Raw genomic sequence first — 26,210 nt, 5'->3', positions numbered from 1 at the left:
TAATAGGTCTTGACAAAATAAACATAGCTGTGGCCTTTCCACCATAAAAGTTGTGTGGTGTCTTTTGTATTGGTCTGTTTAATTTAATTATGGGATTGTCCTGCTCATTATTGCAGTTCTGTACACTAAGGTCATGCCATACACTACAAGTCTAAAATGCAAGAGCAACAGTCATTCTGCCTCCAGGGGGCACTGCCACTTCCAAAGGAAGGAGGTTATGCCTTTTATATTTATGCACTTACCCTGTCATGGTCTTTGATCTGGCAGCCATTTTGTTCCAGGAGCTATTAGAAATGAACAGCTTGTTCAAAAGACTCAGGAGAGAGGAGACAGAATAAATGTAAATGGTTTGTAGTTGTAAGCTACAAAGGAACCAAAAGTATTTTATACTTTTATATTCAAAAGTAAGCATTTGATTTTGAATTCAGTATAATAAACTGTAGCTGCATTAGTATATTTATCTAACATATCTTATTCATAATTTAACCCCTACGGATCTCCCTTAGGTGAGACCATACTTACCTACTTTCTTCAGCTCTCTTCCGGGAGCCAGCCAGTGGAGGGGGGCGTGAGGGGGCGGGGCGGCCAAAATCGCGTCATTTCGGCCCCGCCCCCTGTGACGTCATGACGCAAATTGCGTCATTTGACAGCGGGGGGCGGGGCTAAACGCCGCGATTCATCGGGAATCGCGGCGTTTGGGATCTAATTCTGCCCACTTCACTAGGAAGTGGGCACTTCCTAGTGAAGTGGGCAGAATTCGGGAGATTGCCACACTCGCCCGGGAGTCCGGGAGACTCTCGCAAAATGCGGGAGTCTCCCGGACATTCCGGGAGAGTTGGCAAGTATGGGTGAGACTAGAAGTAAAATTATATAAATGTTGTCCAAATTCCACAGTGGAAGTATCGCCCCTGCATACTAAATTTGCAGATGGTGTTAATATGTGTGTATATATACACACACAGCATAATGGTGCAACCTTCATCTAGAACAGGGAAGTATTTCTACAGTGCATATAAACAAGATTTGCAGATATTGTCAAATTAAATATACATTTTCAAATGCCACTAGGAAGACCAAACACATGTATGCAGGAAGTGTCTTGCAAACAATACTCTTTTCTACATTCATCTCACTCTAGAAGTCCTGCTGCTTCCTCTGTAACACTGACATCACAAAGGATTGCTCAACTAACTTCCTCAATTAACCAAATATTGCAACCAACTGTATACAAAACATTCTTAAACTTCATTTCACAACAAGAGGACACCAGAAGATCAGGAAAAAAATACCAAGAACATTATGTCAATATTATTATTAAGAGGTCATGGATAGAGGGCATTGTGTTGTGGATGGATCTGGAATTCCAGAGAGCACAGGAGAAAGGGAGAGAGGGAAGTGGGAACATATGGATGACATTAGCAGGTGTGTGGAGGTGGCTGGTTCTGGGACGGAGATGAGGGCAGAGGTTAAGGATGGGTATTGGATGGGAGGAAAGAGACATGGTGAAAGGGAGTAGGGAGAGGAAGGATAGAAGCGAAGATGAGGGACTAGCAAATGAGCAAAGGGTGCAGGGGTACTAGGAAGGGGATCAGGGCGAGACAACAGACTGACTGATGTCCGTGTGTAACTGACTAACGTGTATGTAACTGATTAATATGTATATAAAACAGTACCTTTTGCGTGTCTAAGTAGACTGTTCCTGCAGAAAATTGTGCGCCGATCATCTATTTGTTAATACAAAACCTATAAAAAAAGCCACTCACATTTAAAATACTTAGGTCCTGTGCTGAAGTAGCTGTAACTGAGTCAAATGGATCCCAGCTTAGATAGCCAGTGCTGTTTGACTGGCCCTGTTGTATATGCTGGCCAGAGATTTGAAAAAAGTAATTTGTATCCGCTGTTGCCCATAAGTAGGAATAAAATAACAATTTTTAAAAAATGCAATAGTAGGAAAAACTATAAAAATGGAAAGATTGATCTGACTCACCCTTTTGAGCAATTCAAATGAATTTGAAAAAAGTGCTAGATTAGACTTGTGTGATAAATTATAGCCACCTGTAATAAACTAAGTGCTCACACAACTTGAATTAACCAATGAATGGTAACTTTTTTTTTTTTTTCTTAAACGTTTTATTTTTGCAAGGTCACAAGAAGTTTACAGCTGACAATAAGAATTCATAGGTCGAAATTATCAAAATAAGCTGAGTCTATGACCAGCATAGAAGTAGAGCTCAACATATCAACAAAAGTTATAGATGAGAAGAGTGACCAAGAGTTTTCCTTACAGAGTGGAGAGAAGAAAAAGGGAGAGAACAAATAAGATGTATAGAGAGAAGATAGAAGGGGTAGAGGTAAATGAGAGAGGTGGCTATATCCGAACCTTGGTGAAAGCTCTCGAGGAGTTGGAAGATGATGCTGGTCATATACTCCATTCGCTGTGTCTGCCAGACTATTAATTATGGTCTGTAGAGAGGGGGAAGATTGCTGCCTCCAGTCCACTGCTATTTGGCAGGTAGCTGCTGAGACAATGTGTCTAATTAGTTTGTTCTGATGGCGGGTCGTGGCTGGGACTCCTAGAGGAAGAAGAAAAAATTTGGACTATAAGGGAATTTCCATCTGAACAATTGATTGAATAATGTGTTTGATCTCGATCCAAAAGCTTGTCAGTTTTGGGCACGTCCACCAAATATGAAGGTAAGTCCCACCAGCACTGATCAGAAGTGTCAGGGAGGATTCTACGAAGTAGTGAAGCCACATAATACCACCTATAAGGTATAGCACCTTATAGATTTCTCCTAATTCTAAACACAGCTAGAACTGGAGGCAGCATTCTCATGGATCTCAGACCATTCCTCATCTAATAACACCTCACCAAGGTCACATTCCCAGGCTAGTTCGTGGGGATCCCGAAGACCCAAAGTAGAGGGTGCAAGCTCAGAATACAAAGCATAGATGAGACCTTTTGTTGAAGATTGATGTAAACAGAAGGATTGAAAGGTAGAGGGCGGGAGGAGATGCGGTCTTTGTATTATGAAATATGGCATAGTTGTAGGTATTAGTAGCAGTGTTTTGAGAGGATGTGAAAGTGAGATTGGATACCGGAAAATTGAGGAAAGATCATGGAAGACGTTAGGTGATTAAGAAATCTGACTCCCCGCGTATGCCACGGCTGAAAAGAGTTAGAGAAAACTCCTGGGGAGAAATCTGTGGAATTATGGGATCACAGGGGAGGGATGAGGTGACAGTCCTTATTTTTGAGAAAGGAGTCCCAAATTTATAGGGAGTGTGAGATGACTGGGTGAAGTAAAAAGCGTTTTTGGCGACGAGCCCTAGATAGCTACAGAAGAGAAGAGAGTGAGAGCAGTCCCAGACCCTCAGCCTCAAGTTTCGACTATACTCTGAAACCTGTCGAACCACATCATAGAACACATTAAGCAAGTTGGGTGGATATCAGCGGAAATCTTGAATCCCCAGGCCTCCACCCCGCGGGGATCTCTGAAGGACTTTGAGCCAGACCCTGGGCCGTTTGCCCGACCAAATGAAATTAGTAACATGAAATTGGATAAATACATAGGATGGGATACAAATGGAGAGGGTCTTGATATGATGAACATCCTCTCCAGATTGCTTTATTTTAACAGTATGGATGAGGCCAATCCAAGATCTATAAAAGGTGTGACCAGGTGGGGAGATCTACCTTTATTTGGGCAAGAAGATAGGGAAAATTTGCTTGATAACGGTGTCTGTAATGTTTAGAAATAAAGAACCCCAGATACTTAATTTTTTGGAGGCGCCATTGAAATGGAAAAGAATGCTCCAACCGCAGTCTTGTCAGAACTGATCTTGTAACCCAAAAAAATGACTATATAGGTCCAGTTTGGCCAAGAGGGCAGCACGGTGACTTAGTGGTTAGCATGTCTGCCTAACAGCACTGTGCTTTTCCTTTGGGTGTTCCGGTTTCCTCCCAAACTCCACAAACATACTGATAGGCTAATTGGCTGCTATTAAATTGCCTTTAGTCTCTCTAGGTGTGTGTGTGTGTGTGTGTGTGTTAGGGGATTTAGATTGTAAGCTCCAATGGGGCAGGGACTGATGTGAATGAGTTCTCTGTACAGCTATGGAATTAGTGGCGCTATATAAATAGATGATGAAGGGGGGAGGTATAGGAGTGGTAGGATCGGTGATTGACAATAGAATGTTGACAGTATAGAAGGGCCCACAGATATATCCACTATCTCCTGGTTGGTTCAGATCCTGACAGCCAAAGGCTCAATGATGAGAGCGAATATAAGTGGGGAAAGCGGGCAACCCTGATGTTTGCCATTCAAAATAGGGAAGAACATCGAGGACAGCTCCTATAAACCCGGAGCTAGCAAGGAGCACTTAGGAGACAGACAGAAAGTCACTCCCCATAGATTGTAACAACGGACCACGGATGAACAGTACAGCTCATCAGAACTGAATCAGTCTATATAAATAGTTCTGTTTTCACGATATAGAAGCTCCATTAAAATAAAAAAAAGCTAGGAGCAATTAGGCGGCAGATAGCAAGCTACCTCCTTCTGATTCTGTATGAGAAATCATTTATGCAGACACCTGAACTCCGTTTACATTACCAGGGACAAGCCTACCCATTATACTTCGTGTATTTATCTTTATTATACATCATCATCATCATTTATTTATATAGCGCCACTAATTCCGCAGCGCTGTACAGAGAACTCATTCACATCAGTCCCTGCCCCATTGGAGCTTACAGTCTAAATTCCCTAATATATACACACACTCACACAAAGACAGACAGAGAGGGAGACAGACAGAGACTAGGGTCAATTTTTGATTGCAGCCAATTAACCTACCAGTATGTTTTTTTTTTTTTTTTGGAGTGTGGGAGGAAACCGGAGCACCCGGAGGAAACCCACGCAAACACAGGGAGAACATACAAACTCCACACAGATAAGGCCATGGTCGGGAATCGAACTCATGACCCCAGTGCTGTGAGGCAGATGTGCTAACCACTAGGCCACTGTGCTGCCCCATCTGTCAGTGATACAATTAGTTTTTTGGTATTACAAGGAGCAGATTGTCCAACATTGATACTATATATAATTATTGACCAATGACTATAAATGAAAAGCTAAGAACCTGCTATATATCCTTAACCCCACATAAATCAGGAGAACGGATTGAGTGCCTCGTTATTTTAATTCACAAGTTTTTGTTTTTCACTAGCACAATACCATTTTATATTTCACAGGTCATTTTTAAGATTTATAATCAATAAAAGTTTTAAATGGCCATTCTATGATATTTATGTGTGGATCCCGATGGCAGATATTGCCCACAGCGTATGGGACTGCCCCCCAGTTAAGTGCTTTGTTACCCATGTCTGGAGATTCACCAATGATTTGGTCAATTATATCCCTTTTCATAGCTGAAGGAGCTATATTTGGGATGTTTCCCAAGGGATTGAAGATTTCAAAGAGCTGGAGAAAATTACTATTAGCCGTTTCAGCAGCCACAAAAAAAAAAAAAGTGTACTCCAGATGTGGTTTAAGTACCCCCCCCCCCCTCACTGTTTCCAGACAAGCTATTACATATCTTCCGAGTGGATTGGTTGGAAGCCTGCACGAGTAAAGAATATCAAACCCACATCTTTTTATTTTTCCTTTGATACCTGGAAAAGTTTCATAGACGCCCTCTATGATCCAAAGAACGCATCAGAATTTGCTTTAAAAGACACTCTCTGGTATGAGACTGTCTGATAATGACCCACCCATAGCTTTCTAACCTCTTTCCTTCCCAACATCCTCCCAAGGTGCTGGCTCCCTTGTATATTGATAGTTATGCCCTGATTGATTACATAAATTTAATCTCAGTCATTTATAATTTTCTTTTTTTCTCATAAATGTTCACACCATATTACACACTGTCGTCATCTTCTCCACCCATTGTTGAACTGCTGTTCTTTTTATTTATCTACCATTTGCTGTAAGACATTGAAATAACATATCTGACATGCAATTAATTAAAAAAAAAAAAAAAAAAGTCGCTCAGGTGGTGGACAAGGCCAAAGTACAAAAGAAGTGTCACTTCAGGAGCCAGAGTGGATGATTCTAATAGATGCCAGTCCCACAAGTTGGGGAGCTCACCCTCATACTCTATAAATAAATGATGATGATGATACTCAAGACAATGTTTCAAGAAACGAGAAAAATCTTCATGTAAAACATCTTGGAACACTTTCCATATTGCTCATTTGCAACACTCTCAGTCTCATCTAAAAAAGAAATATCTGAGAATTCTCAGAGACAACAGAACAGTGGTAGTCTTAACAAGTTGTTAGGGAGGCACGAGAATCTGAATCATGATGATGGAAGTAGCAAAAAAAAATACAAAATAATATATATATATATAAAATTCTATTTTATCAGAACATGGTGGTGGCACAGTACCTCAGTCAGGAGCAGATTTACTCAGGAAAGTGGTCCTTTCATACAAATATTGGGAGGCTAGCTTTGATGGCATGATGAGTGAGAGAATACTGCTCAGAACAAAGAGGGTGAGAATAGATAATCAATACTGTAACCTCAGAGTGCCCACTCAACTTGAGCAGTTGCAATATATTGGGCAAGCAAGACTCAGGTTTTGGCAGTGCAGCTTTGCTAGGTAGCCGTGTGGGCATCTATTCACACTTTCACTAGTCATCTGGATATCTTATCCACCACAGATGCTCAGTTTGGAAAACGTCTGTCACTGAGCTTGCAAATTTTGGAGTTTATCCATTTTGTGGCCCTTCCTATTGTATTGCTTTGGTACATCCTATAGTTATGAATAAGAAAAAAATGGGTTATAATTACAGATAACTGCTTTTCTTTGAGACTCCATGTTAGCCCTATGTCCCACCCATGTTTGTAATGTTGTGTTTATATTCTACAGGTGCTTGGTAAGTCATCCAAACATACAAGGGAAGGGGAGAAGCTACATTATTTGCAACTCAGGGTGTGTTTTTTGTTACCTGTCTCTACCTTATTTGGAAAAGGAAAGTACCCATAGTTATAGCTGACATGCAGTCTCTGGAAGAAAATAAATTATCAGTAAATATAATCAGTTTTTCTCTTAAAATGACATCCATGGTAGTGAAAACTGCTACCATACCTTCTGGAAACATTGGGAACAAATGTCCTGGCCCTTTGTCCAGCAGAGATGATCGAAGCCTCACACACTTCAGCCATCCCCCACCAATTGTTATTCCCCTACCTTATGTAATAAGGTGATCTCCACCTCAGAGAGCAGGCTCATTCAGATTAGGGGCCACCTATACCTTCTGTTTTATGTCATTTGTATCATGACCCCCTCGATGTACAGTGCTGTGTAATATTATAGTTTATATAGAGCCATTATATTACACAGAGCTGAACAGACTACTCAATCACTTCAGTCCCTGCCCCATTGTATAAATATAAATAAGTTTAGCTGTTCTCTTAGACAGGTTGTAGAAACCTCCATTTTAATGCAGTACAATGGCGATGTGCCAAATTTTAGTGAAATTTCATGTGAATTGAGTTTTGGGACAGAACAGTTAGAGGAGTGAAAGTTTGGCAATACAATTCTCAGGTTCCACCTTTCACATACCACACTCAATTTGTAAAATTATAAAGTAGAGCTAGGACATTGACAACGTTCATTCATTCTGTTTTGTGGTGTGGGTGGAATTCCGCAACGAACACAGAGGCCAAAACCAGAGAAATACCTTGTACAATTCTGCAGATAAATGAAGCAAATATTCCACAGAACAGTATTGAAAGTTTTGCTCATCTCTCAACAATAGCACCAGCTTTATTTAAAACAGGCGGTAAAGTCAAATTGTGCCTTAAACTGTAAGAGTCATTCATTCACAAGTGAAGTGCTTTCCTTAACAGTGCTCTTCTAGTAAATGGAACACCAGACTCAATATGCAGCCTCCAAAATAAAAAATGCAAGGGAAATGTAGAAGTTACGAATTTATTATTTACACACTTTGTAAAGTACACAAATACAGTAGTGATACAAGTTGTTTTCTGAGCAATAAGTATCAATGTACAGGATTTATTAAGTGCCCAGGAAAACATTCTGTCATTATGGCAAATGAGGGAATGGGCACTCCCCCGGGTTGTAATCTACTATGCTTTCAAACAGTATGTAAAGAAAGACGACCTTGTGTACAGTGGTTAGAAAAAGTTGGTTAGTTAACAGGACATTCACAGATATTTACAGAGAAAGCACATTGTGAAGAATTGTACAGAGAACATGGGACATGCGTAAAGTATTACATGTTAACTAGCATACACGGACAACTCCTTCCATTACAATCCTCACGTTTTAGAAATACTCAGTAATAAACACAAAGCCTTACCTATTGTAAATACCCATCTACCAGACTGCACCCTGTACCATTAAAGTATTGTGAAGTCTACTGAATGAAGAAGAAATTTAACCTTTAAAATCACAGCTGAAGACCACATCAAACATTTGAAACCCACCCCACCCCCTCACAAAGTTTAGACATTCGTTACTACTATTGCACAACCCACGTGTGGGTAACCAGTCCTATGAATTTACATCTTTAACATGGGCCTGTGCTGATTATATGAACAAAAGTTTAACAATTCAATTCAGTTACTTCTACAAACACTTAGTGGCCTTCACCTTTTACCTGCTACAGTGATAACACAATGCTCTAATAACATTCCCTCCAGGATGGCAATGCTACAAAAAAAATAAAAAATAGATTTATTGCCAATATGGAGTCACAGGCATCTTCTATACAAGACCCATAATATGTTCTAAAAGTAACACCATGGAAGAAAGTGGGTACGCGACAAACTCAAACCCTCCCAAAAGCACTAGTTATTTCAGTAAAAATGCAGAGAACACAAAAAACATTGACAATATGTAAATGAATGCCAGTGCTCCAAGAACTGTGCTCTGCTAAACTTTTTGAAGAAATGCTTTAAGTAGGTGTGCGTAGGAATGCTTTATTAACCAATAAAAACAAAAATGAAAAAGGCTTGTTATGCACTTAAACTAAAACAACTAAAATAAAAAAAAAAGTCAATTAAACGAAGCCCATCTGTACTTATACGATCTCTTACCAGTAAAATCACTGCCACTGAATCTCAGCTTTCTTACATGCGGAAGCAAAACAGACAGATCTGGCACATTTATACAGGTAAAAGTTGCTTAACAAAAACAGATACAAAACCATATATAGATACAGAAGAATAAAAAGGGCCCCTGAAAAGTAAAATAAAATGGCAATTCTGTATTTGGCGCTTAAAAGTCTACTCTTGAACCGATGCTCAAAAGTTCTGCTAAGAGCATCACACTCCTCCTCCAATAACGCCACTTCACCAACTGGTAATTGCTCGATATCATCTTGGTAAAAAGCATGTAAAGCTCCATTTCCATTTGGATGCTTTTAATTCGGGGGTTTGTTGCTGTGGTTGTGACACTTTCCCAATTATGTTTTTTTTTGTTTTTGTTTTGCTAGTGAAATCATTAAAAGATAAGCCATGCATTTAACCACCCTCCACAGGGAATGTGTTCATCGATGGACTGTAGAAGGGAAACCGCTGGAAGCCACCCGACTGGGAATCTGCAAAGCAGGGAAAGTATGATGAACAGTGAAATTAAATTATTAACAGTATATGTATATACACAGTGGAGGCAGCCAAACTGGTTCCTCCTCCTCATAAATACTGGTTCAAACCCACAAAAGGGCTGCTCTCCACTGTGTGTAGACAATCCACTTTAGTAACTTGAAAATGTATTCACATGTGTAAATTTACTGCAGCTAGAATCTGCATTAAACATTAACTGCACTTCTATGACAGAGTATTACAAATCTCTAAAATATTCACATGTCTTAAAAGGGTAAGGTAACCTTTATGGACATGATTTAGTACAGGGAATAAAATATAAAACAATACATAATGTATGGGTCTAAGAACCTGCCTAAATTCTACCATTGGTTTGGTTAAGATACACCATCTAGTATTGTGTATCTAAAATAAGCTGCAGAAGTCTGTCCTCTTTAGTGAATGCAGACTGGCCCCTCACCACTGCTATTTCAACCTTAAGTCAGAATAAATTAAAATAATTTGCATGAAAAGCTTTTAGTGCCAGTGATTTCATTGCAGATATTGGGCTACACATATGCAAACGACTGCTCAACAGGGGATATAGCAGCTGTATATAGTGCATTTATAAACCAGACAAGCTGAGTCTAAGTAAACATACAATGTTCACATCAAGTGGCCTCCAGCACTATAAGGAACCAATGTACTTATTACAAAATAGTGCACTAAACGCTCTATAGATTGGCACAATTACGTGGTGCTAATTTCCAAGCCTATGCGACAGATTGCCACGTTTTGTAATACATGTATTGCAATCCTATGGAGTCCTCTATTAACAGAAGTCCTGTTGAACCTGGGTATATTTTACCCTTAATACATCTTCAGAAATAAAAAAAATAAAAAATTAAAAAACAAAATATATATATTCACAAGGAACTGCAATCAAATACAAAAATTACATCATGGTAAAAGACATATCAGTAGTAACTGCAAGACGAGCAGAAGTCTGGACGTATTATTACATTACATGCAGTAAAACATGCTATTCCCATTGGTGTGTAAGCAGTCACACAAATCGTGCACCCTCGCTAAAAATAAGAACTGCTGCAAAACCTAAGACACGGTACAACTCTTGGAGCATACCCATTTTCTTTTATCCCGTTTATCAATATTACATATTCCAATTCAGTATATGTCCTGATTACAAGGTTAAACAAGAAATAAAAAAAGCACATTCGCTAGAAAGCTGCCCAGCTTAAGACTGGTTATTCTGAAAGTCTGCTCAGAAAGAAGAGCTTGGACTAAGCTGGTTGCCCACATTGAGCAGAAAGCTTCACAAGCAAAATAAAGTATTATATCACTACACAGAACAGTGGTATGTGTTTAAAGTCAAAGGAGAAACAAACATAGAAAAAAAAAAACAGAGCAAAAAAATATTGCTAGCTATAATCACAGTATATGCTCTCATCATTAATGTCATTCACAACAATTAATTTCAGGCTAACCCCCTACTTAATGCAAGATGCAGTCTGTCAGGTTCTCACAAGTTACTTAGGTTGAGTTAATACCCTCGCTCATCGTTTTGCCATCAGCTTAACTGTATGCTCGGCTGTTTAAATCACCATGAGCCATGAAGTCCAGAACCTACAATTATATTGCTGCCATCTAATGTTTGGGAGCAGTTGCTAAAGATTTCAATGGCGCCTTAAAAAAGGTGCGGGTGGCTTCTAGATCTTAAGACAGTAATTTTTAACAACTATTCATTTTTGTCCATGTAGGTTATCTGTGTTACAGCACATATGGCTGGCTCGCTCTAAAGGCAGACCCTGCGTTGTGAAAAGTCTGTGACTTTATTAATGAAACTGCTAACGACACAGATCACAGTGGTAGCTACAAATAAGTAAAGACTAATAATTATGTAAATGAAAGCAGGGTATACCAGTTGAACCCGGTTTAATTGTCAGCTTAACACATGCATCTCATTTGTGAATTATTTTAGTATTTCATTGTGTTTTTGTACTTCTTTAAATGACAAACAAATGTTTTGTTAAGGTACTTTTAATTATGGCAAAATAAGAATGATTTTTATTAAAATGGTAACTGAGGGTATCGGCAGTGTTTTATTTAATTAAATTTGGCTGGGAGGTGTGGCTGGATCACAGAAATAACTAACTGTAGAAATTTCAATTAGTGGCGCAGTGCGCCACTGTATATCATTGTAAATGTACTGATCCTTGATAGTGTGTTGTATTGGAAATGTAGCGATATGCCATGTTGGAAGAAATTAGTTTTCTGTAACTTTTCTAAAGGAAAATGCCAATTGGCCCTTTTCCGTTGTGAGTGACCAACACATCCTAGCCAGAATGCACAGGAGGGGGTTGTTAGGCTTGCATCCTGTGTCTTAGAGAGATGGGAAACCTAACAGCAAGTTAGGAAATCAAAGATAGATGTGTATTTTGTTAAATCCAAGAGTAGAGAACATATTACATCCTGTGGCTAAATGTCTGATGTATTATCTCAGACTCTGTGGTGTTAGCTAGGAAGGGGGCACGGTTACCCCCTGCAAACATGTGTCAGAAACTGTATTTTTAATTTTAACTGTAGTATTCCATCTATACAGCTGGATGATCACTAGTACCTCAAACTAGTGTGAAGCAGCCCATGTCAGGACTCTTGAGCAATAAAACATCACTGCTTAAAAATTCTGCCTGAGGCCATTACATGCAGTATCCTGTAACCAAAGATGCGCTGAACCAACTATACCAGCTACCCATAAGTAAGCCGTTCTAGGTGCCGCTGAAGGAGCATTGTGCTGGCAGCCAAGTTCTCCTAAGATTGCGCAGTTGGCAAGTGTCTGGTGGCAAGGTGACAAGTAGGAGTGGTCAGTAACAGTCTGTTACTGACGGAGAGAGAAAACCAAATAAGCTGCACAGGAAGAACATCCCTTAACCCTACTTACCCCAACAGACCTAGGGGCAAAGAAAGCCCAACCGGCCCAGAAGGCTTTTAAACTTTTAGATTAACCACCGAAGCTTCCTATTTATTTTAATAACCCATTAATTCACATGCTGGAAACCCCACTGAGATTAAAAGGTAATTAAAACCAAATGGAAAAAACTCCTTGTGCCTGGACACATTTCCAAAGTAATGTGAACACATGCCACTGCTTATAAACAGCAAATATAGCACATATCAAAGATGTGAAAAAACGTCAAAGGGGAACCAGCCTAAGGTTAAATGAAATCAACTGCGCCTGTACAACTTAAAAAGGGACTTTATTGTATCTGCTCAAGGTACTGCCAAGGAGACACACAAATTTGCAACATAAAAAATACAAAACCCGCTAAATAAAATTAAAATTGAGAATAATATTGTGCCTACTCATACATTAGGAGGATTTATATTGTTTGTAGGGTGGAAGGGGACAAGAACAACTATACTATGCAGAAGAATAAAAATGTACTGTATCTCCCCTTTTTCCCAAAAAAACTGGGTGCGTCTTATACAGTTGTAGCGGGTATGCAGGGATAAGGGGGGCAGCGGTACAGTGGCAGCGATTGCAGGGGCTTGCTGCCGGCATCTGTGCAGGTCCATTCGTCAGAGACAGGCAGGGAGTGTGCGCAGATGTCGGCAGCAAGCCCCTGTAATTGCCGCACACTCTTTGACAGCTACCGTAATATATTTGTTTCAAATTTTGGGGCCAAAATTAGGGTGCGTCTTATACATGGGGAAATACGGTATATAGTTCACTGTCCAACTGGCGGCCCACATAGAGCCCAATGGCCATATTCGTTTTATTTGTCGAATTGACTGATGCCGCTTCTAAAATTCTCGACTTGTCTTCAATCGTCTGACCCATCTCTCGTCCCACACTCTTTTTGACCCTTTCCAGTCTGGCTTCCGTCCCCTTCACTCAACTGAAACTGAACTAAAGTAAGAAATAACTTACTCTCAACTAAGCCCAAAGGTTACTTCTACCTTCTTGTACTCCTCGATCTCTCTGCTGCTTATGACAGTCAATCAATCTCTTCTCCTCACCACCGTTCACTCCATAGGTCTTCGTGAAACAGCGCTCTCCTGGTTTGTTTCCTACCTCTCTGGTCGCTCTTTTAGCATGTCTGCTTCAGACTCTCCCCCCCCCTCTTCCCCTTTCTATTGGAGTCCAACAAAGCTCTGTACTCTCTACACCACCTCTGTCGGTGAACTGGCCTCCAATATCACCTCTCTGCTGATGACACGCAAATCTATCTTTCTTTGCCTAACCTCTCACTCACCTTCCTAACCCAGGTATCTAGCGTCTCTCTGCTATCACTGCTTGGATGTTACAGCTCTTCCTGAAACTCAACATCTCCAAATCAGAGATAGTCATCTTTCCTCCTGCTAATGTTGCTATCCCTCCCTCTTGGTTGACAACATCACTTTCTCCTGTCACTCAAGCCTGCTGCCTTCAATCACCCTTGACTCAGCCCTCAGCTTTACCCCTCACATCCAGTTCCTAACCAAACCCTGCCACTTTCTCCTCTGTAACATCACGAAAATCTGTCCTTTCCTATCTTGGGAAGGAACTAAAATCCTGGTCCATTCACTCATTTCTTGTCTCAACTATTGCAACCTTCTTATCACTGGCCTACCTGACTCGCACATTTCTGACCTTCAAACTATACAGAATGTTGCAGCTAGGCTCATCTTCCTCTCCCACTGTACTCTTCTGCGTAAATCCCTTCATTGGCTCCCTATCTGTTTTAGAATTCAGTTCAAGCTCCTTACCCTCACTTACAAACGCTTCTCCCCCTTACATCTCTGAACATGTCTCGAGGTACATACCTACCCGGCCACTCTGCTCTGCCTCTGAGTCAATTCACCTCTCAGTACCTCCTCCCAAGCTCGCCTCCAAGACTTCTGCCGTGCTGCCACTAATCTTTGGAACTCCCAACCCTGTCTCACTCGAGATTCCCCCAACCTTCAAACGCTCACTAAAAACGTACCTTTTCAAGTTCGACTATCCTACCACTTCCTAACCATTCCAGCACCTCCTCTACCTTGCTTGCAATCTCCATTTTCTCCCAGTTGGTCCTACGGTCTCTCCCCACCCCTCCCTCTAGAATGTAAGCTCACACGGGCAGAGTCCTCTTACCTATTGTCTCCTGTCCGACTCCCTCGTAGGTCCCGTCATCTTTTGCAGCGCTCAGAGTCCCCATAACATTACTCACACTCATCTGTGCCACTTATATGTATTACCTCATATATTTGTTACTCCAGTGCTCTGGAAGCTGTGGCGCCTTATTAATAATTATTAATAATAATAATGTGCACATAGGTGTACATGATGGATTTGTCTGTATGTGGTGGGCATAAGGATATATATGGCAGGCATGAAGTAAATATGGTGGGCATAGGGATGTGGAGCACAAGATTGCTATACATAGTATTTACTTGTTTACCATGCACATTTCAAGTGCACAGGACATCAAGTATGTATTTTCACCATTATTTTATCACTCTACCCTGCTTGGCACATTACATGTATTAATTTACATGGTCACCATACTTCACGAACTGGCTTTCAAAAAAAGTGTGGCCCTTCAAGAAGTTGGACAGCACTGAATTAGGTAACATTTTCTTTAGAAGCTTTGCTATTGCTCATCTAGAAAACCTACTGGTTTTAGGTTTAGTATTAGCAGTGTACACAATATGTTTGCATTATATTATATTCGAATCGCAGCATAAGCTGTACCAAAGAGCTGAGCCTCCAAAATATAATAGTACAGAATAACAAAATTCCAAAGTACAAGTACAAACTATTTCCCCCCCAACAACAAAATTCACAGATGTTCATGAAGAGATCTCATGTTTTTAAATAAGTGGATCACTGGACTTCATATGTGCTTTTACAGTGGAATGACTGCAATTCATAGGGATGCTTTCTAAAGAACACTCACCCAGTGCTGCCTTCAACCGAGACTGGGGCGAGCAGCTACTTGCCATGATGTTCGAATGGAATGCTATTCTGAGGTGGGGAAAAGACAGCTGCTTGTCACTGTCCCAACAACCCAGCAGAGTTTACGGTGCTTAAGATGTACATTTGCTTTGTGTTCTTCGCATACACCACAGAGCGCCAGCCAGAAGGAAGTGTGAAGCAGTGGCCAAGAAATGGAGGATTTCTGAATAGACTCCATTTTGTTTCTCACAGCTACATTAAAGTACATGGAATTTATCATCAAAGACCCTATAATTCATGGTAGCTCCATACCCCTAAATCCCAGTCTCCCATAGCATGCTCTGTAGGAAACAATACTTAGTTTGTCCTACAAGTCACCCTGAAAACTTCTACTCACTTTAAATTTGCCTTGCACTTCGTTACCTACAGAATACCATGTGTTCACTAGGGATGCTCAGTAAGCAGGTTAAGCGGTCAGGAGTCTGCAAACCTTAAGTTGCTGCAGAGCATTTAAATCTCCTCCACACTTTTTGTTTTCAGACAAAGGGGCATATTCAATTAGCATTACGCGCCGCTGCACGGGTCCCGATACCGCAAAATTGAGGATTTCCGTGCGCACCCCATAGGGTTGCGAGTGTAAATCCGCGATGTTGCTGTACCGTAATGACACTTTACGCGCTACTGCGCATATAATCGCGGGCACGAATCCTAACTGAATATGCCCCAAACAGCAATAAATATGGAAGTTGTCTGAACAAAATCAAAAAGGTGTAATAAATGACATTTATATATTTGCATCCATAGTGCTCACAGCAGAGTTGAAATATAGTATAGAAGGACAGCACCACATGTTTTTCCACGCAAGTCGCTGAATATATATATATATATATATATATATATATATATATATATATATATATATATATATATATATATATATATATATATATAATATGTTTAAATGGCCAATCCAATTAAATAGTTTTAGAGTCAATACAAACTGCCATTGACACAGGGGTGTGTTTAGTCCATTCTATCTTTTCTACGAACTAACTCTCTTCATCTAACTTCATTTTATTTTTTGTAAAAGAAAGAGCAGGCCTGACACCACAAGAAATGTTCAGGGGCATTTAGAGTGAGTGAAGTTGGTGAATACGACCTAAGAGAGGCAAGCTGTAAATGTCCAAAGAAAGCCATACAAGTTCCATTCATGTCTTTGCATTTTAGTGTCAGAGTGACCATACAAGAAATGCTTGTGCATTTCTTGAAGCATTGACCTGGACTCTAATCCATTCACACTTGCAGTTTGAAACATTGAAAAATGCATGAATAATTAAACAAAAAAAAAAAAAAAAAACATTTAAAAAAAGAAAGAAGCAGCTCTAATTAAAGGGTCAATGAAAATAAAACCACCATCTTGGGGAAATTAAACACAAGAGGTTTTATTGGTGTTTTATGGAGAGTCTACTTTAAATGGCAAATACACTTTACGTGCCCATGGCAGCTCTAGTAATACATGTATGTGTTTACAAATGCAAATATTCAGTGACTCTAAAATGCAAGCAGTGCTCACTGCATAATTAAGGGAAAACTAAAAAACTTAAAAACAGAGCAAATTTTAACTATAAAGCTTTTCTTTAACCCTTGGCAAAAAAAAGGACAGTATTGCGGAGATGAAGGAATCAGTCACACCCTGGCCAGTTAGCAAGCTTAGAAGCAAAAAGCGACTATTCCTCTATTCCCTGAGCCCCAGGATCCCAATACATACCTGTGAAGTTGACATGCGAGAGGTATCTTGTCTGCCAGTTAGGTCAGATGAAGAGACATTAACGGGAGCACCACGATGCAGTCTCATACTCACTTTGCGTTCACGTTCCATACCAGACACAGGTCGGGGGGATGTGTTTGCTATTAAAATTAACAACATGTTAGTACATTTACAAAGAAAGAAATAAGGAATCTGCACCACCAGTTACAAGAACTAGTGTACACCTACACCACAAACTACAGCAAATCAGGAACAGCACATCAGCTAGAACCACCATCACAGTTGTATAGGAGGGGACGAACACCAGCAAGACCAACCACAGTAACCTAATGAGCGCTCACACCAACTAGTACAAGAAGATTACACAGTATTCAAAAACCACTCTATACTCTCTTGTGCCCAGGGATTTACTGTTTAGTTCAAGACGATTACACGACCAGTTGGAACTACAAACAGACAATCCCATATACTACATGGCAAAAAACAGACCAACCAAACCTCCTGATCTCTGCTCACAGCCATTACAGTGCACTTATGGCCATTTAAAGACAAAAAACCCTAATGCAAGATATGTATTTATTGCTCAATCTGCTAGGATTTTAAAATGATTATTAACTTTCAGGCGTCTACTGGTGGAAAGAACCAGATTAAAAGATGAACAATAAATACGAGATCACTTGAAAGTTTTCTAACTGTGGCAGAAAGCTGGGTACCAGTGATGAAGGTTAAGTCTCCATGGATAAGTACTGTCTTATAGTCGGTCCTTAAACCTTCCACGTGTACTAGTGAAAATGTAGCAACATCTATAAAAAGTGCAGCGTGTGATCACATCTGGTCAGCCGCAATCAGTTTTGCACATGCACCAGTCTCGTGATTGGCGCATGTGCTGTGTAGCTCCCACAACAGGGAATTACGGTGGACTCCCTTGCCGATGACCACTTCAATAGCGGGAAGGACTAGTCCAATGTTTAATGCAATAGCGCACAAGTATGAACGAGCCCTTATGTCACAGGAAAGCTGATATTTCTAATCTTGTGGACACACAGAGCCCCTTTTAACAGATATTTACACATTAAAAAACATCTTTGGAAAGACCTAGGTTAAAATGACAAGCAATTACGCATAACAGTGATACATACCTGTGTGTGAGGTGGGTGTGAGAGGAGTGGGTGGCGTTACTTCCTGTGTGCCCCTTAGTCTACCTGAAGCAGTAGAGGGCAGACCCCGAGCTGCAGGATTTCGTGTATGTCTTAGCCGCTCTTCCCGCTCTCGTCTTTCGCGCTCTGCATCTTCAGCAGCTCGACTTGCACCCTAAGGGAAGAGGATGGGGGGATGAACACAAAACAAGATTTATAGCCACTGACAAGAATTGTGCGCACTTGGCCCAGTGATACATGGGAGGTACTTCTGCAAATGCAGTTTTATTACTCCTTCTGAAGGTTAAGTGGTTGAGCAGAAAGAGGGTAAATGGTCCTTAAAAAGAGTTGCATAGTTTTAAATGGCAAGTAAAAGCGATGGATTTATTGTTCTTTTTTTGAAAACCGAAATGCAATTTATTAAGCTCCACTTTTATACTTTTCACTCCTTAGTGTTTTATTAGTCAGTGACCTTTCATCATCTTACAAGGGGGGAACGGACAAATTATAAACAAATAAAACAAGACAAAACAAAAAAGCAGCTAGAAAATGTTGAGCTGATCAAACACTTTGCGGCGTTGGTATCAGTGTCCAATTTGGTCACTCGGTTAAATGGCCATACTAGAAGACATATGGCCAGCTTCACAGGGGCCTGTTAGCGTGATCACACAAATACGTAAATAGTGGGTATCTTCCAATCACATTTGCCAACATGACCAATATTGAGCGCATTGATTGTGATTTGATTTTTATTAGGGCATGGGAAAACTTTGGTAATATATACATTAATAGCTGGCTAATTACCAGATATTCCAGCATGTGGCTACCATTAATATTTTCAAATAACTGGAATAAAATTTGAGAATGAACAATGCAATCAGAAAATGTTAGTTAAGGAGGGCAGGTGAAACGTCATTGCACAGCAAATCCACTAAGGCAGCGGTTCCCAAAGTGTGCGCCTCGGCGCTGTCACAGGGGTGCCGTGGCCAGGAAAAACAAAACCAAAAACTTACCAATTCAGCGACCCAACATCCTCCTCACTAAATGTCGGGCGTGACGTCATCACGACCCCGACATTCAGTGAAGTGGCAGGAGAGAGGAGGATGCAGGGTCCTGGGTGCTGCCAGATTGGTAAAAAGACAGAAGAAAAGACAGAAGGAAAGAAGAAAGAAGGCCAAGTATGGTAAGTAAAGAAACGGAGGGGAAATAGTAAAAAGAAACAGCGAAGGAGGGCACAGAGTGTGCGGATGAAGGGACACTGATGATTTTTGTACATGTTTTATTTAGTTTGATCTTATTCCTCCGAATATTAGCTGTAAATTATTCTTGGACAGAAATAGAATTGAAAAAAATAAAAAACAAAATATGAAAATATTCTTTTCCCTTGGATTTATGTGTATTATTTTTGAAGACAACTTACTAAGTATTTCTGTCCTGACCTAAATACTTTGTATGGTATTTTGACCCAGTTACTTATAAAAAGGGTCTGCTCTGTAATTATTTTGGAGGGGTGCCTTGAAAAAATTATGGAGACTAAGGGTGCCACGAACTGAAAAAAATTGGAAACCACTGAACTAAGGGGTATCCAGTACACCAGGGCTTGACAAGTATTTTAAGGTCTAGGAGAGAAAAAAATATCGCAATTAAATAACAGAACCACCACAAAGTGACAGCTCACCACCCTTTACCTTCAATTCACTAAAACGGTCTCTAACCTCTTCTGTCTATACAGGTCACTGCTCTATCCCCACCATAGATCCAGTCTCTATGCTTGTCCTTTCACCCCCCCCTCCTCAGCATCAACCACTCAATCCACTTGATCCCATTGCCCCACTTATAATCTCATCATCATATTAACTCAGAATAATTAACCACCCCTCCGTGTCATCATTAACCTCATCCTTTACAATAACCCCCTCTCCTCATCACTGTACCTCTGAATTTACCCAGATGGAAATTGATTATTTACCAGTTGCTGCGTCAGATGAATTGATCTGCAATTTAAATTTGCTGCTCTAGAAGCTGGTTAAAGTGCATGGCATTTTGGGGCGTCAATTATATGCCAGTGTAGGCCGGCAGAGCTTAAAGCTCAGTAGAGAGCTATTGGCTACATCATACACCAAGGGGTATATTTAATAAACTGCGGGTTTGGAAAAGTGGAGATGTTGCCTATAGCAACCAATCAGATTCTAGCTGTTATTTTGTAGAATGTACTAAATAAATGATAGCTAGAATCTGATCGGTTGCTATAGGCAACACCTCCACTTTTTTAAACCCGCAGTTTACTAAATATAATCACAGGCCTCCTTAGGGTGCAGCATGACACAGCAGTGCTCAAAGAGGGACAAATGTCCAGATTTTACACTGGGCCCTCAGAGGAACCTGGTGTTTATTTGTGCTGTATACACAGGCGGAGGAATAGAAAAGTCACTGTGATCAGTAGGAAAGGGACTCCATAATCTGTGAGACTTTGCTTTGGCAAAAACACAAAAAAAAACCTCAACTCAAATACAAGCCATTTGTTGTGCTTGTCTGTAAATAAATACTGAAGCAATGTCACTTAATGACAGCCATAATGAAGATATAGCCCCAAACTAAAACTTAACAAAAAGTAGACACCAACTGACTGATATGTTCTGCATATGCTGAAATCACTAACGTTTGTTGACACCCCCCATATCCCAGCAAGTAAAGAGCATTTTACTCACAAATTTCAACATGTTCCAGTCAAACACATAGTCATAGGAGAAGCCTTGACGGTGGAACAGATTCCTGAATAATTGCCTTAAGTAAGAGTAGTCTGGCTTATCATCGAAACGTAGAGACCGACAGAAATTTAGGTAGGTGGCAAACTCCGCTAAAAACACAGGAAAAATAAATAAATACATTTAACAAATATTCCCTCAAGAGAATTGTGCCGATGTTACCAGTTTATAGGCAGAGGTGGTAAATATCAATCCCTATATCAAGAAACACCAACACAATGCAGAGTGTCTATCCATATGGAATGTTCTAGAAAGACAGCCTAATCTTATACACCGGTAAAAGGGGTTACTTTTATCTACAGGGTAACAATGAAATTTGCATGTGCAACTCTTCCAAAACAGGGCATATAACCCCACTTACTTGGAAAGCTACAGTTAACTCATGATCTTCATAATGATATAATAAAAGTTGCTTAAATGTCACTTAAATGGGTAAAGACAATGACAATTTCTAAATCAATGCCATGCGAGCTGTAAAAGCACATACTTTGGAAAAACTATTGTGCATGTTAGTGTAAACCAGTGTGTTTGCTGCGCTCTGTTAGCTGTGGCAGTTCATGTTGACCACTTTACAAAAAGATGCCAAGGTGGCCAAGATGGGTCAGAGTAGGAGGACGAATAAGAAGCTGCAAGTTTTGTGCTTACAGCTTCATATTGGTCAGTGTGACTTTCACTCCTCTCTGCAGTGACACAGACGGAGAAATGAATGATGGAATCCTAGGAAAAATGAATGCATGGAGAAGCTCCAGGGGAGCAATGCACCCTACTTGGTAATGAAGCTTTTTAAAAGCAGTCACCATTTTTAGGATGGCAACTGTCCAATACTGCCACACAACCCAAGCAAAAGGATTAGTGCCCACACATGTGGGTGTAAAAGTTGAATGAGAAACAAAAATTTGGATTCCTTCCACCTTCACTGATCCTTTTAGTACAGCCATCAAATTGCTTTTTACAATATGTTAGATTTTGATTTATTGGGGCCAATTCAATTTGGTCACGTTATTCTAGGAATACCGCGGCACCAATAGCATTACTGTTAATACGGTAATTTTAACCCGGATTTTTGCTTGCAGGTGAGGGCTGCGGGGAAAAATCCCCAATTTTTTTTTTTTTTTTTACAGTCACCGTAGAAACGGTAATACTGCGCACCGTCACCGTAGAAACGGTAATACTGCGCACCGCCACCGTAGAAACGGTAATACTGCGCACCGTCACCGTAGAAACGGTAATACTGCGCACCGCCACCGTAGAAACGGTAATACTGCGCACCGCCACCGTAGAAACGGTAATACTGCGCAGGCTGCGTTATTGCCGAATTGAATTGGCCCCATTGTGTGGCCAGATTTAGAATTACCTGCATTACCTTTTCAATTAGGAAATGCTTTCAAAATGACTGAAATCTTCTGCAAAGCACAGTAAACCTACTAAATATTGGTTTGGGGCTGCAGTTAAAAATGGAGTGCTGTTTTTTTTATGCAGTTTGGAGAAAAAATAATATTCACACTATTCTGCAACCTGCTAATGAAGTTTCAAGTGTGCAATTGGCCTTCTTGTGAGAACTAAAAATCACAGGGGAATTTTTTTAATATACTCCTTCCAGAACAATGTCAAATTGGTATGTATTTCAGCCCAGTAACTTACAAGGATAACTTTTACATAGAACCTCTATGGGCGTTGACATTTTTTTCTCACTGATGCGTTCATATTTTTGCCTCTTCGTTGCAGCTTTTAGTCCTTGCCATGGAAGCGAACCCAGATTGAAATACATCAGTACATACCCCAGGGACTCCAGATCATCTCTGCGAGATTGTTCTAGAGGAGAGAAAGCAAAATAAGATGGTAACCCTGGTTTAGGAACAAAATGTAAGAATGAAATTTCAATGGCTGTCTGCATAGTCTTTTTTTTGTTGTTAAATAAAACATACAGTCAAGTCCATAAATATTGGGACATCAACACAATTCTCATATTTTGGGCTCTATACACCACCACAATGAATTTAAAATGAAACAAACAAGATGTGCTTTAACTGCAGACTTTCAGCTTTAAGTTAAGGGAATTTACATCCAAATCAGATGAACAGTGTAGGAATTACAATGTTTTCTATATGTGCCTCACACTTTTTAAGGGACCAAAAGTAATGGGACAAACTAAACATTCCTACATCAAACTTTCACTTTTCAATACTTTGTTGCAAATCCTTTACAGTCAATTACAGCCTGAAGTCTGGAACGCATAGACATCACCAGAGGCTGGGTTTCATCCCTGGTGATGCTCTGCCAGGCCTCTACTGCAAATCTGCTTGTTCTTGGGGCATTTTCCCTTCAGTTTTATCTTCATCAAGTGAAATGCATGCTCAATCGGATTCAGGTCAGGCGATTGACTTGGCCATTGCATAACATTCCACTTGTTAGCCATAAAAAATTCTGGTGCATACTGAAGTTTCTATAATTTGCAATGGATAGTGGCCTTTGCAAGTTTATTCATCTCTGCCACTAAACAAAGATATATGGAAAAATATCCACAATCAAATGAGCTTGGTGTAAGACTTCTTTTATGTGGATCTCTATTTTAAACTTTACTAAGCTGGAGGGTCTGTTGGAAGGAAAAAAAATGTCTAGTGTCCATTTAGTATCTATACAAGACAGCTCCAATGAAAACATTCAGTCCAAACTTCAGATATTAAAGCAGCAATCATGAGAGCAGCAACAAACAGAATCAGTTACAATAGTTTAATTCATTACAGGGAACTCTACAATAAGATCAAAGTCATATTGTTTAAAGCTATACAAATAAATATGTACAATCACAGGCCACTTTATTAGATACACCTTTCTAGTACTGTGTAGGATCCTCCTTCATCCACAGAACAGCCTGAATTCAACAAGATGCTGGAAATGTCCCTTAGAGATTCTGGTCCACGTTGACATGATAGCATCACACAGTTGCTGCAGATATGTTGGCTGCACATTCATAGATCTGGTGACTGTGGAGGCCATTGGAGCACACAACTCATTGTCTTGTTTATGGAATTAGCTTGAGAGGACACATGCTTTGTGACATTGTGCAATACCCTGCTGAACGTAACCATTAGAAGATGTGTAGGTCTACAAAGAAAACATTCCCCACACCATTATACCACCAGCCTGCACAGCGGACACAAGGATAGATGGGATCTATGGATTTATGTTGTTTACAGATTCATTAGACAAGATGTATTTATCTTGGCCTCAATTTCCTGTTCTTAGCTGAGACAGGAGAGGGAACTCTGTATGGTCTGCTGTCGCCCATCCACTTCAAGGTATGGTGTTCTGTACCTTCAGTGATGGTCTTCTGCATACTACTGTTGTAACGGATGGTTATTTAAGTTACTGTCACCTTCAACTAGTTTGCCCATGCTTTACTGACCTCTCAACAGTGGTTTCGCCCACAGAATTGATGCTCAATATGTTTTTTTACTTTGTATACCACTCCAAAAATTCTACAGTTGAGTGTGAAAGTAGCCAAGAGGTAAGAGTCCGAGATACTCAAACCACTCCATCTAGAACCAACAAGCTTTCCATGGTCAGGCACTTAGATCACATTTCTTCCCCATTCTGGTATTTGGTCTAAACAGCAAATGAACCTCTTGCCCATATCTGCATGATTTAATGCATTGAGTTGCTGCCACGTGATTGGTTGATTTGATATCTGCATTAACAAGCTGTACCTAACAAAGTGGCCACTGAATTTATATTGGATGCTCCTTGGGAGACCAGTTCACACACTTACCTATTCCAAGGTGAGTGTTTATGGATGCGTATCGGGCAGTTCCGGTTAAGTTCTTGTTTTCACGGTACGGAATATGCTGGTGTGTTCGAGCATCTCGATATTTCTTTGCAAGACCAAAATCAATTATGTAGACCAGGTTTCCTTTCTTACCGAGTCCCATCAGAAAATTATCAGGTTTAACATCGCGATGGATGAAGTTTTTGGAATGAATGTATTCAATGCGACTAATCTGTAAAATAAACAAGAAAATGACCGCAAGTTAAAGAAATCATTCTCAATTGTCCTAAAACTACAGGTTATTTTAATACTAGTCCAACTCTACCAGTTAAGTTGGTGGCATTGGGTGCAGTAGTCGATGTTCCATTAATCCTATTAGCAAAGAAATGTGTGCTCATGAGTGTAAGCGACAAAGACTTTAGTTTAGCTTTGCGTCTCATGGAAGTGAATAATTTTTACATTAAATATTCTGCTAAGTGTCAGTAATAAAGATAAAGGCTCTATCATCAATAGGTCTCTTTCTACTCTTGGGAATGTTGCCTTGAATTCACAGGTTTAATAATTTATTGATTTGTATTGCACCACCTGTACTATCAATTGTACATTTCTTTTGTGACAGGTACAGGACTCCTGCATTTATTATGCTTTGTAGGAGTCATCCCCTCCATATCTGGGTTGTCTGTACTAGATTGCATTTGTAATGTAACCTCTAAATTATTCAAAACCATCCAAGGCAGCAATTTCCAAAAACAGAAATATGGGTTAAGTGTCCTCTGCTGCTAGACCTGCACAGTATCTTTATTCCTCATCTTTCTCTGTGTGAACTAGCCCATAAGGACATTCGCCATATTTCAGATGCCTGAGTACATGAGTTGTCTGTCGCAAGATGTCTGACCAGATCCTGGGGAAGTTGAAACGGTAAGCTTTGGCATGACCGGGATACGAGTCTAAGATTCAAAGGCTAGAGAATTCCTTTTATTTACCATTTCTCAATAGCAGACTGTTACTTTCTCATTAATAACAAAAGATAAACCAACGTGAAGCAAAAAACACCCTACTCTTTCCAAAAGAAGGTCATTTAAGCTAAGTGCAGCTAATCAAGTGCATTTCATTATATGACCACCAGGAAGTGCAATGCCAAGGAGAAGAGACATCTGCAGTTATCTCAGAGAAACTATTGTCAATGTTCATCAATCTGTAAAGAATTAAAAAGACAA

At 40.1% G+C, this 26,210-nt stretch overlaps 1 protein-coding gene across 2 annotated transcripts in view; it reads right to left on the bottom strand.

The window, feature by feature from the left end:
• Nucleotides 1–7,988: 7,988 nt before the first annotated feature.
• The window catches only part of CSNK1D (casein kinase 1 delta), a 29,299-nt gene continuing 11,077 nt past the window's right edge, over nucleotides 7,989–26,210 (bottom strand). Inside the window, exons 4-10 of one of the 2 annotated variants that reach the window (XM_075216766.1) lie at nucleotides 24,997–25,225; nucleotides 22,869–23,039; nucleotides 21,171–21,319; nucleotides 18,466–18,637; nucleotides 17,327–17,466; nucleotides 15,560–15,627; nucleotides 7,989–9,637 (exon numbers count right to left, since the gene is read on the bottom strand). In XM_075216766.1, coding sequence (XP_075072867.1) covers nucleotides 15,595–15,627; nucleotides 17,327–17,466; nucleotides 18,466–18,637; nucleotides 21,171–21,319; nucleotides 22,869–23,039; nucleotides 24,997–25,225 — 894 coding nt within the window. In that variant the 3' untranslated portion in view covers nucleotides 7,989–9,637; nucleotides 15,560–15,594. The remainder of the gene's footprint in view (nucleotides 9,638–15,559; nucleotides 15,628–17,326; nucleotides 17,467–18,465; nucleotides 18,638–21,170; nucleotides 21,320–22,868; nucleotides 23,040–24,996; nucleotides 25,226–26,210) is intronic. The other variant, XM_075216765.1, reaches the window with a different exon arrangement.

The sequence above is a fragment of the Mixophyes fleayi genome, chromosome 6 (assembly GCF_038048845.1).
Source record: "Mixophyes fleayi isolate aMixFle1 chromosome 6, aMixFle1.hap1, whole genome shotgun sequence".
NCBI lineage: Eukaryota > Metazoa > Chordata > Amphibia > Anura > Limnodynastidae > Mixophyes > Mixophyes fleayi.
The sequence above is the reverse complement of the archived record's forward strand: the minus strand, read 5'-3'. Positions and strand labels throughout refer to the sequence as shown.